The 10471-nt window shown below is 69.6% G+C and overlaps 7 protein-coding genes across 7 annotated transcripts in view; 4 read left to right on the plus strand and 3 right to left on the minus strand.

The window, feature by feature from the left end:
• Nucleotides 1-8: 8 nt before the first annotated feature.
• Nucleotides 9-1575, plus strand: MICPUCDRAFT_50429 (uncharacterized protein; the record flags this gene model as incomplete). The annotated part of the gene is made up of 1 exon (XM_003055018.1): nucleotides 9-1575. The coding sequence occupies one exon, from the start codon at nucleotides 9-11 to the stop codon at nucleotides 1488-1490; it is 1482 nt and encodes a 493-aa protein (XP_003055064.1). The 3' UTR covers nucleotides 1491-1575.
• On the minus strand, nucleotides 1547-2302 carry MICPUCDRAFT_12520 (uncharacterized protein; the record flags this gene model as incomplete). Its single annotated transcript, XM_003055556.1, has 1 exon — nucleotides 1547-2302. The coding sequence occupies one exon, from the start codon at nucleotides 2300-2302 to the stop codon at nucleotides 1547-1549; it is 756 nt and encodes a 251-aa protein (XP_003055602.1).
• A 621-nt stretch (nucleotides 2303-2923) lies between these two features.
• On the plus strand, nucleotides 2924-4075 carry MICPUCDRAFT_50431 (uncharacterized protein; the record flags this gene model as incomplete). The annotated part of the gene is made up of 1 exon (XM_003055019.1): nucleotides 2924-4075. The coding sequence occupies one exon, from the start codon at nucleotides 2924-2926 to the stop codon at nucleotides 4073-4075; it is 1152 nt and encodes a 383-aa protein (XP_003055065.1).
• A 109-nt stretch (nucleotides 4076-4184) lies between these two features.
• MICPUCDRAFT_50432 (uncharacterized protein) lies at nucleotides 4185-6998 on the minus strand (the record flags this gene model as incomplete). The annotated part of the gene is made up of 1 exon (XM_003055557.1): nucleotides 4185-6998. The coding sequence occupies one exon, from the start codon at nucleotides 6996-6998 to the stop codon at nucleotides 4185-4187; it is 2814 nt and encodes a 937-aa protein (XP_003055603.1).
• A 283-nt stretch (nucleotides 6999-7281) lies between these two features.
• MICPUCDRAFT_50433 (uncharacterized protein) lies at nucleotides 7282-8292 on the plus strand (the record flags this gene model as incomplete). Its single annotated transcript, XM_003055020.1, has 1 exon — nucleotides 7282-8292. The coding sequence occupies one exon, from the start codon at nucleotides 7282-7284 to the stop codon at nucleotides 8290-8292; it is 1011 nt and encodes a 336-aa protein (XP_003055066.1).
• Nucleotides 8293-8931: 639 nt separating this feature from the next.
• MICPUCDRAFT_61522 (uncharacterized protein) lies at nucleotides 8932-9846 on the plus strand (the record flags this gene model as incomplete). The annotated part of the gene is made up of 1 exon (XM_003055021.1): nucleotides 8932-9846. The coding sequence occupies one exon, from the start codon at nucleotides 8932-8934 to the stop codon at nucleotides 9844-9846; it is 915 nt and encodes a 304-aa protein (XP_003055067.1).
• Nucleotides 9847-10017: 171 nt separating this feature from the next.
• Nucleotides 10018-10471, minus strand: part of MICPUCDRAFT_45178 (uncharacterized protein) — a gene marked incomplete at its 3' end in the record, with an annotated part of 5817 nt that continues 5363 nt past the window's right edge. Inside the window, exon 4 of the mRNA XM_003055558.1 lies at nucleotides 10018-10417. Coding sequence (XP_003055604.1) covers nucleotides 10018-10417 — 400 coding nt within the window. The remainder of the gene's footprint in view (nucleotides 10418-10471) is intronic.

The following is a 10471-nucleotide window of genomic DNA, read 5'->3' on the forward strand; positions in this document are numbered from 1 at the left end:
GACTCGCGATGATCCTCGCGAGCTCCCGCGCGGCGCTCGCGCCCGCCCCGCCGCGAGCGCGCGCCCCGCGCGTCGTCGTCGGCAAGTCATCATCCGCCAATTCCTCATCGCGCGGCCGCGTCGCCGTCGCGTCCTCCTCCTCCTCCCTCGCGGCTCGCGTCTTCGGTGCGAAGACGCGAGCCGCCGCCAGACGCGCGCCGCGCGGCTTCGCGCCCCCGCGCGCGGCCGCGAACGAGCCGCCGAAGGCCCCCGGGTTCGAGGGCGCGCCGATGGACCCGGGATCGCCGCAGGGCCAGCTGCTCGCGCACGTCCTCGACAACGAGCCGCAGCTCTTCGACGCCGCGGTGGAGGCGACGCTCGACCGCTTATGCGACGAGATCGACGACGCGGAGAGCGCGTCGAACGGCGTGATCGACGTCACGAACGACGACGGCGACGGGAACGCGGCGGACAGGGCGGCGCCCAAGAAGGGCGGCGAGCTCGTGCTCTTCCGCAGGATTCAAGAGATGCGCGCGATGGAACGCAGAAGCGGCGTGCAGGACGTCATGTACGCGCAGATACTCCAAAAGTTCATGACGATCGGCGTGGACATGCTCCCGCCGCTGGACGACACCACGCTCATCATGCGCGGCGTGGACTTGAACCAGCTCACGAAGGGCGTGCACTCCGTGGAGGCGTTGGAGATGGTGAAGGAGCACCTCCTCGGTATGCTCGGCCCCGAGGCATCCACCGCGTATTCGAACACGATGGTGCGAATGTCGAAACTGCAGGCGGCGCAGATGTACGCGGCGTCGATCATGTTCGGGTACTTTCTGAAGAGGGCGGACAAGCGGTTCTCGTTGGACCGCGCGATGGGGACGCTGCCGATGAATCCGATGGAGTCGGCGGCGGCGTTGGAGGCGCTGTTCAACAGCGCGAGCGCGATGGACTCGATGGACGAGGCGGACGTCCCGTTCGCGGGGGCGTCGGAGTTTCCCGGGTCTTCGGGGCCGACGTTCGACGTCGCGTCGAACAGCACGGACGACGACGCCGCGACCGCGACCGCCGCGGGCGCGGGCGCGGCGGGCGGCGGGAGCACGACGCTGAAGCAGTACATTCAGTCGTTCGACCAGCAGGCGCTCTCGGACACCGCGCGGATCGTGTCGCTGGAGGGCGTCGTCCTCGCGGAGCGGCAGACCGGCGCGCTGTTCGGGTCCGTGGAGGATCTCGCGATGGAGATGAAGGAAGCGCTCGAGAGCGGCGGCGTGGAGATAAACTCCGCGGACGAGCTCATGTCGAGGGTGCAGGAAGTCGTCGGCGCGGGCAAGGTGAAGACGTTGACGGTGCCGGTGGCGACGCAACGGCGGATCGTCTTGGAGGCTGTCGCGTTCGGGTCGTTCCTGCGGGACGTCGAGAGCGGCGTGGACGCGCGGGATGGGAGGTTGCTGACGCCCGCGCCGAGCGCGGGGAGGGGGAGGGAGCCGCCGGGGCTCATCGGAGGCGCGGCGTGAGCGTGTGCGCGCGTCTTATTTAAAATGCCATGTGGCGATTTTTGTGTACTGCCAGCTCACTCGCGCGAGGTGAGCTCTTCGAGTACTTCTGCCGCGTAAGTGTCGCCCTTCTCCGCGGCCTTCGCGTACCATTTTATCGCCTCGGGAATGTTTTTCTCCACGCCTAGGCCATCAGCGTAGTATATTCCGAGGTTGACTGCTGCGTCAGTGAAGCCTTGATTGGCCGCTTTCATGTACCACTTGAACGCCTCCTCGTACTGCTCCTTGTCGTTGTGGATACAGCCCACACTGTTTTGTGCACCGGCGTGACCCTGCTCCGCGGCCTTCGTGTACCATTTCACCGCCTCGGGAATGTTTTTCTCCACGCCTAAGCCATCTTTGTAGCATTTTCCGAGCTTGGCTGCTGCGTGAGTGAAGCCTTGATCGGCCGCTTTCATGAACCACTTGAACGCCTCCTCGTGCTGCCCCTTCTCGTGGTGGACAACGCCCGCGTTGTTTTGTGCTACGGCGTGACCCTTCTCGGCAGACTTTGTGTACCATTCCAGTGCCGTGTCGATGTTTTGCTCCACGCCGTGGCCGTGTCTGTAGCAAATTCCAATGTCATTCTCACAATACTCGCAGCCCTGACGTGCTCCTCTGTGGTACCAGTCAAGCGCCTTATCGTACCGCTTCGCGACTTCGTAGAAAAGGCCGAGGTTGCTCTGCACACCCAGAGAGGTCAAGTCAGCCCCCGCGTCTTCGAGAAGGCGGTGAAAATGCGCATCGGGCAGATCGAGCACGCCTTCAATCCCCAGGACGTATTCATCCTTCATAAACCAAGTCTTCTCCTCGTTCAACTTGTTTGGACACCCCGTGAAGTCGAGCGAGGCTGGCAGCGAAGACGCGACTTTTGAAGCCTTCCTCCACACCGTGTTCACCTGCGCGAGGGCGACACGCGTTCGAACGTCCGTCACGTGCGAGAAGACGACGCTCGCGACATCTTCGTTCACGTCGAACGTCGGGTGCATCTCCGCGTACTCCGCGATCGTCGCTTTCGCGGCGGCGAGCTCCTCCTTCGTTTGCGCGAGCTCCGACCTCGTGGCTTTGAGCAGTTCTTCGAGTTCGCTGACGCGCGCTTCGAGGCCGCCGCCGCCCGGGGCGCTGTCGTCGACGTCGCCGCCCGGCGCTTCGCGTGCGGGCGGATCAATCCGACGGCGCTTAGATTCGTCGTTCATCTCACCCTCGGGCGGTCGCGAGCGTGCGGCAGCGCGGGCGGAAGTGGCGCCGGCGGAGGTCGTTCGCCCCGAGAAACTCAAACAGAAGTTGAGCTCCTCGGCCGGGCTGGGTCTGCAAGCTGGCGCGTTGTTACGCGAATAACGTTCACCCGTCGTCCGCCATAACACGCGGCGGGCCGCGGTGCCGCCCCGAGGCGAACGCCCGCGACGTCCTCAGCCATGCTCGCGCGCATCGCGCATCGCGTCCGCGCCGCGGCCGCCGCCGCGCGCGCCGTCCGCGGCGCCGCGGGAGGTGGTCGTCCGTCGTTAGGGCAACCGGAAGAATCGTCCGTCGTCGTCCGCCGACGTCGCGGGGGAATCGCGTCGTGGGCGCGAGGGTGGGTCGCCGCCCACCCCGCCGCGGACCGCCGCGACCCCCCGACGACGCGCGGACTCGCGTCCAAGGCGGGGAAGTCCAAGGGCAAGAAGAAGCGGGGACGGAACGCGAACGCGCCGCCGCTCAAAGAGGCGATGCGCGCGCTCCTGAAAAAGGTCCATCCCGATCTCTTCCGCGACAAGCCCGAGCTCGCGGGCGCGGCGGAGACGAACGACGAGTCCCTGAAAGTGATCCAGGGCATCCTCGACGCGGTCACGAAGAGCAAGTCCACGCCGGAGAGGGGCAACAAGCGGCTGAAGTTTTACGTCCGCGACGAGTCGGTGCCCGGCGGCGTGCGGCTGGTGCCGTTCGCGCTGAAGACGACGGGAGGGGACTGCCGGAACCTCGTCGCGAGGCAGCTCGAGACGCTGTTCGAGGACGTGGGCGTGCCGTCGGAGTTCAGGTGGGAGGCGGGGGACTGGGAGAACTTCCCGGAGTCGGTCGCGAACGCGCGGGACTGGAGCCCGCCGCGGGACTGGACGCCGCCGCCGACCGCGCCCGCGCCGTCGCCGTCGACGTCGAGCGCGGACGCGAAAGTCTATTCCGCCGCCGCCGCCGCCGCGGACGCGGAGGAGCGCGAGCACGCGGCGAAGGTCAAGGCGGCGTTGAAGATGAACGAGGTCCTGTTCGAGACCCTCGCCGCGGTGCCGTGGATCCCGGAGAACGCGGAGGGGAACGAACGGTTGGGAGCCATCGTCCACGCGGTCATCCCGCGTTTAGAAAAAGGCGGCTGGCGGCTGCCGAGGGCGTCGCTCGAGGCGATCTGGCGCGGGGAGAGGGACGAGGATAAGGTGATCGACGGCGGCGACGCCGCGAGCGCGCTCGCGCTGGCCGCGATCTTACGGCTCTCGCGGAACTTCGAGAGAGCGCTCGGCGCGCCGGAGACGCCGCGAGCGGAGTTCTGGCCGCCGGCGCCGAAGGACTTTCCGCCGGAGGAGAGCGGCGGCGCGAGTTGAGACGGCGCGGACGCGGTCGTGGTCGTGGTTCGCGACGCGTGCAATTCAACGATGCTCTAGCTATAACACAACAGTAGTGTACGCTCCCGTCGCACCACGCGCGCGTCGCTCACTCCAACGCGTACGTGGCGACGTAACACTCGCGTTCCATCCCGCCTTTGAACACGTCCGCCGTCTCGACATCCTTGACGTCCTCGTCGTCGAACGAGACCCACGTCTCGTCGTCCGTTCTCACGTGCGCGAGGTAGTGGCCTTGGTCTAACGTGCTACCGATGTGCGAGATGATCCCGCGCAGGCGGTACGCCCCCGCCTGCGCGCGAGCGGCGGCGCCGACGAGGGAGCCGTCGTCGCGGAAGTGGTTCACCGCCGCTGAGGCTTCGTCGATCGGTTCAGACTCGTCATCCTCGTTCGGTGAAGAGCGGTCGTTCGCGCCCCAGGCGACGCGCGAGAGCTCGCCGTCGCTGTGCCGCGTCGCGCCGGCGCCGCGGCTGTCGTCGTCGGAACCGCTGACGGCGTCGCCAAGGAGACGCGCGCGTTTCGCGATTCGCGCATCAGCCGGCGACGCCGCCGGCGACGCGTCCGCGTCCGCGTTCGCGTCCGTCGACGCGCGCGGCGGCGGGCCCTTGAGCGCGTCGCCCGACGCGAAGTTTGCGAGCGACACCTTCATCGGGAGCGCGACGCGCTTGACAATCTTCGCCATTCGCAGCGCGCCCGCCCCCGCGTGTTTCCCGAGCACGACGTCCGCGTCTGCGTTTTCGTCGTTCGCACCGGAGAGACTCTCGACGAACCGGAACCGCTTCAGGTGCACGACGAGGACGCGCGGGAGGCGCACAATCTTCCTCGAGAGCGTCGCGCGCTTGCCGTCGCACCCGGGCTTCTCGCACGTCCGCTCGAGCGTCTCCGCGGCGAAGAAACCGTTCAGGAGCGACTCCAACGGCACGGCGCCTAGGTTCGCAGCCGCGCTCGCCGCCGCCGCCGCGCCGCCGCCGGTGCCGACGGGAATCTCCACGGAGAGGTGACGAAACGTCTCGTGTTTCACGCACGTGTCCCCGCACGCGTCGCACGTCAGCGTCGCCGCGACCGCGGTCGTGAAGTTCCGTCGCGTCGGGCACAGCGTGCGGTGCAAGGGAACGATCGTCGCGCCCGCGGAGGGAGCGGGGTCGGGCGTCGTCGTCGTCGCCGCCGCCGCGTCGTTCGCCGTCGCCGTCGCCGGCGGGCCGTCCTCGCCCGTCGCGCGCTTCGGAAGCGTCTGCTCCGGCGTCGTCGCCTCCGCGGCCGCCTTGCGCTTATACGCCCCGACCGCGGCGGCCATCGCCATGCTCGGCGCCGGCGCGGGGACGCCGCCGCTCGCGGCGCCGGCGTCGAGCTCGCCGACGCGGTACATCCGCGTCACCTCCTCCTCGAGCGCGTCGATGCACTCGCACAAAAACTCGTGCGCGTCGTGCTGCGCGTACCCTTCGTACCGGCGGTGCCGCCGCGTCACCGCGCGCTTCACCTCCGCGGGGGATAACGACCACTGGTTCGCGCCGGGCGCGCCTTTCGCGCCGGGCGCGGGCGTGTGATACGAAAACGTCGCGGGCGCCAACCCGACGGCGGCGTCCGCGGCGGCGTTCACCTTCAGCCGCCGCGCGTTCGCCTCCTTCTCTTTCCTCGCCTTCACGAGCTTCCGCATCGCGTAATACACGGAGTCGTCCGCGAACGGCGCGCGCGCCAGCGCGTCCGCGCACGTGTCCCGCGCGAAACACTCCAAACCGCACAACACCTGAAGCGTCGCGTTGAGGTAGCACGTGTTTCCCAGGTTCGTCAGCCCGGGCGTCCGCGGCGGTTGCGCCGGCGTGACCGCAAGCGCGGTCGCGTCGTGCGTCGCGTTCGTCGCCGCGTTCGCCGCCGCGTTCCTCGCCGCGCTCGCGAACGGCCCGAACATCCGCGGCGTCTTCGCCTCGTCCGTGAACGCGAACGGGTCGTGCCGTTTCGTCGTCGCCGTCGTCCCGGCGGCGGCGGAGGAGACGAGCCCCGCGCCCATCGCGTCCGTCGTCGCGCTCCTCCTCGTCGACGGCGGCTCCAGCGAGTTCTCTCCCGTCAGCTTGCGCATCTCCGCGCCGCGGCCTTCGAGCTCGCCGACCGTGATCTTGAGCCGATTGTGCGGCGCGAGAGGCGACGCGGTCGGTTTCGTCTCCGCCGCCGCCGCCGCGGCGCGTTTCCCTCCGTCGCGCCCGACGGCGGCGTCGTCGTCGAACGACATCCGCCGCGCGACGCGCCCGGGGTTCCCCCCCAAGCTCTCGCGCCGCTGCGTCACCGGCGGGGGCTTATCCCGCGGCGGCGGCAGCGAGTCTGGCGGCGTGCGGACGTCCGCCTCCGTCGCCGGAGCCGCCGTCGGCTTCGGGCGCCACGCGCTCGGCGGCGTCCGCGTCGCCGCCAGCCGCGTCGCGGACGGGTCTCGCTCTTCTCTTCCGCGCGCGTCGTCCGTCCCCGGGCGCGGCGCCGCGCGCTCGCGATCGACCGCGGGCGTGCGCGTCGTCGTCGTCGCCGACGGCGTCGTCGTCGTCGCCGCGAGTCCCGGGCGCTTCGCGAACCCCGCGGGACGGTACGCGAACTCTTCGTACTTGGCAGCCTGCGGCGGCCGCGTCGGTTTCGGCGTCGCCGCCGCCGCGGCTCGCGCCGCCGCCTTGGCCGCGGACCTCACCTTCTCTTTCTTCGCGCTCTCCGACGCCGCGAGCGCGGCCTCGAGCATGCCTCTGCCGCGCGGTAACGGGCCTGGCGTGCGGCGGTGGGGTGGGGAGGGAGGGTCAGATCGCGGCGCGGCGCGAGGATCGAGAGAAGAGAACGATCCCGTCTGTCGCTCCGAGATTCGCGCGGGTTTGAATTCGCGCGCTCGCGGATCGTCGGGGAGCGGGGGCGCACCTCCGCGTCGGCGTGGCATCATCGCGCGTGACGTGACGAGCGAGAGCTCTCGCGATACGAACGCGGCGCGTTCGTTCGGTCGCGGCGCGCGCGTCGCAATGCCGCAGCTGGGGGGGGTGCAGACATTATTGAGATTCAAAATCTGAGTTGACAACGCGCGGGAAGCGCCATCCGCGCCAGACCCTCATCTACCTGACTGCCAGACGGCACTCTGCGTGTGCTCTTCACGGTGCCGCGCCACTCGCGCGAGCGCCCCCCCGCGGAGAGAGGGAGGCGCGCGCCGCGCGCGGGAGCGGAGAGCGAAGATGTCGCTCTCGGAGGAGGTCCGCACGCGCTCCTCCAGCGTCGCGTCCACGAGCGACCTCGAGGAGACACCGCCGAAGTGGGAGCGGATCTTGTACCGGTGCGCCGCGCGTCCGTCCTTCTCCGATGACGACGATCCGCCCCGCCCGCCCGCGTCGTCGTCGTCGCGTTCCGTCCGTCCTCCATCGGACGACCCGCGTCAACCCGCGTCGATCGACGATCGCCGACCCCCCCCTCCCCCTCCCGTCCCTTCCCCGCCGCCGTATAGGCGGCAGCCGTACCCGGACAACCACACGGACGACTCCTTCCTCGAGCGCGTCGTCGTGAACGGACGCGTGATCCCGCGATCGCTCTCGGCCGCGACGTCCGTCGCGCGCGTCGTCTCCGCGCAGCTCGCGTGCGCGGTCCTCGCGTCCGTCGCCGTCGCGCACGTCCACGCCGGGCGCGTCGCGCCCGCGCGCGTCCTCGCCGCGAACGTCGCGTCGACCGCGTGCGCGCTCCTCGGCGCGATGGCGACGCGAGGCCCGAGGATGGGGCTCCGCGTCGCCGGCGCGCGGATCGCGGCGGCGGCGCCGGCGCTCGCGGCCGCGCTCGCGGCGTCGTCCGCGCCGTTCCGCGCCGCGGCGGTCGCGGCGGTGTCGACGGACGTCGCGGTCGCGGGCGCGATCGCGGCGCTGTTCGTGCACGTGCTGTCGTTCGACTACGCGCGCCGCGAGCGCGGCGGCGGCGGCGGCGGCGGCGGCGGCGGCGGCGACGATTTCGACGCCGCGACGCCGCCGAGGAACGGCGTCAGCCTCTCCGCGGCCGCGCTCGCGTCCGCGCTGCTGTGCTCGCGGCTGGACTCCACCGCGGCCGCGCGCGCGTGCGCGCTGACGTCCGTCACGATGTTCGCGACGGTTCAGGGGATGCGAAGCGACGCGCGGCGGGCGTCGACGCGCGCATTTCGCGCGGAGGTGCGTCCTATACACTGGTCCCCATACGACCGCGTCGGCGTTGTGAACGCCGATCCTTAAGGACTTTGCTCGGCGCATCTCTCCGCCCACCCCTCGCTTTCAATACCCACCATCGACGCCTTTCAACTCCGCTTCTGACGCCTTTCAACTCCACCCCGACATTCGCTCGTATGGAACGACCCTGAGGCGGCGCTCGCGCTCGTCCTTCACTTCGCCGCGGCAGCGGCGACGTCGCGCGTCCCGGGGCGGACGGGGCGCGTCGCGGTCGCGGCGTACGCGTGCGTCGCGTGTTTCATCGCGCACGTCGCGCCGAGGATGCTGGTGCGCATGATGCGGTACAAGGCGCAGATCAACGGGCCGTGGGACGAGGCGAGGGTGGGGCCGGCGCGCGCGGCGGCGGCGGCGGCGGGGGCGGGGCGGAGGCGAAGCGCGGGGGTGGGCGACGCGCGCGCCGGGCCGACGCGCCGGTGGGTAGAGAGCACGACTAGCTAGGATGCGGTAGCGTTTGTGTGCGCGCGCGACGTATCGCGCTCGTTCGTTCATTCGCGGTGCTTAGGACCCGTCGCCGTCCCGCCGAAAACCAGAAGAGTCGTCCGCGTCTGTTGGTCTGTGGCAGGTGTCTGTCGTCTGCGCGCTTCGAAGGAACTTTCTCAGAACTTTCTCGCGTCGGGCGAAGACGTGAATCACAACACGCCGCGCATGCTGGCGCGCCTGTCGACGAGGACAGCCCCAACGTCTGTTCGATCCGCCGCGCTCGCCGCTTCTTCGTGCCGCCCGCGAGCTCTCGCGCTCGGCGTCGTCGCCGGCCTCCTCGCGGCGAGCTCTTCAGCGGTCGCGCTCCGTCGCGGCGTCGCGTCGTCGCCCCTCGCGCGATCGCGATCCCCCTCGCGGCGGCGATCGTCGCAAGGCCCCTCGACGACGCGCACGATGGCGGCGAGCGGCCCCCCGGAGGGCGCCGCGGGCAAGCCCCCGTACTGGGTGGACGACGAGGAGCTCATGTTCCCTCCCGGGCGCAAGGTCGAGATGTTGAAGCAGCTCTGGGCGGGCGCGTACGACGGATGGACCGACGTCACGGAGATGCCACACGTGACGCTGTACCTGCGACCCATCTCGAGCCGCCCGCCGAAGTGGGAGCCGCTTGAGTGGCCGCTGCTGTTCCCGCGGACGGTGACGCAGACGCGGCTGTTCGCGCTCACGGGATTTAACCCGATGGGCGAGAAGGCGGACATCGAGGCGAACAAAGCGGCGAACGCGAGGATGGAGAAGGACCTGGAGACGTTGGACCCCAAGCCGCGGACGTGGTGGAAGGCGTTCGGGTTCGCGGAGGACTGGCGCGAGGACGGATTCGTGTTGGCGTACACGCCGGAGGAGGCGGAGGCGGCGCGGGCCGCGGTCGTGGAGCTCGCGAAGAAGTATAAGCAGGGCGCGATCTACGCGTACGAGCCGCTGTTGGAGCCGCCGCGCGTGGAGCGGAGCAAGGAGCTGCTGCTGCGGCGGACGATCGCGGCGGCGATGCCGGACACGGTGGAGGAGAACGTGGTGATGGAGCGATGCGGCCGGCCGGACACGATGAGATTCTCGAAACCCATCATCCCGGACGAGGAGTATCCTTGACGACGACTCGACGCGGTGTAATGATACGACTACCACACGCGATCGTTCGTTCGTTCGTTCGTTCGTTCGTTCGTTCGCTCGTTAAGTCGCTCGCGTGTATCGTTTCTATTATTGATGAATCGGTTTTTTGTTTTCTATGTGTTGTCGTCGCGCGGCGCCAGCGCGTCAAGTTTATTCTTCTTCCTCCTTCTCCGTCGTCTCCATCGGCGAGAACGCGCCCTCCGTCGGCGAGTACTGCGGCGAGGTGGGCGACCGCGTCGGAGCGTTTTCGACGTCAGATAAGCCCACGGAAGTGGGCGAATACTGCGGACTCGTGGGCGAGTACGCCGGAGAGGTCGGGCTGTACGCCGGAGAGGTCGGGCTGTACGCCGGCGACGTCGGCGAATACGCCGGCGACGTCGGCGAGTACGCCGGAGACGTCGGCGAATACGCCGGGCTCGTCGGGCTGTACGCCGGCGACGTCGGGCTGTACGCCGGAGACGTCGGCGAGTACGCCGGCGACGTCGGGCTGTACGCCGGCGACGTCGGGCTGTACGCCGGAGAGGTCGGGCTGTACGCCGGCGACGTCGGACTGTACGCCGGCGATGTCGGCGAGTACTCCGGAGATGTGGGCGAATACGCCGGG

Source organism: Micromonas pusilla (assembly GCF_000151265.4).
Source record: "Micromonas pusilla CCMP1545 genomic scaffold MICPUCscaffold_1, whole genome shotgun sequence".
Classification (NCBI taxonomy): Eukaryota; Viridiplantae; Chlorophyta; class Mamiellophyceae; order Mamiellales; family Mamiellaceae; genus Micromonas; species Micromonas pusilla.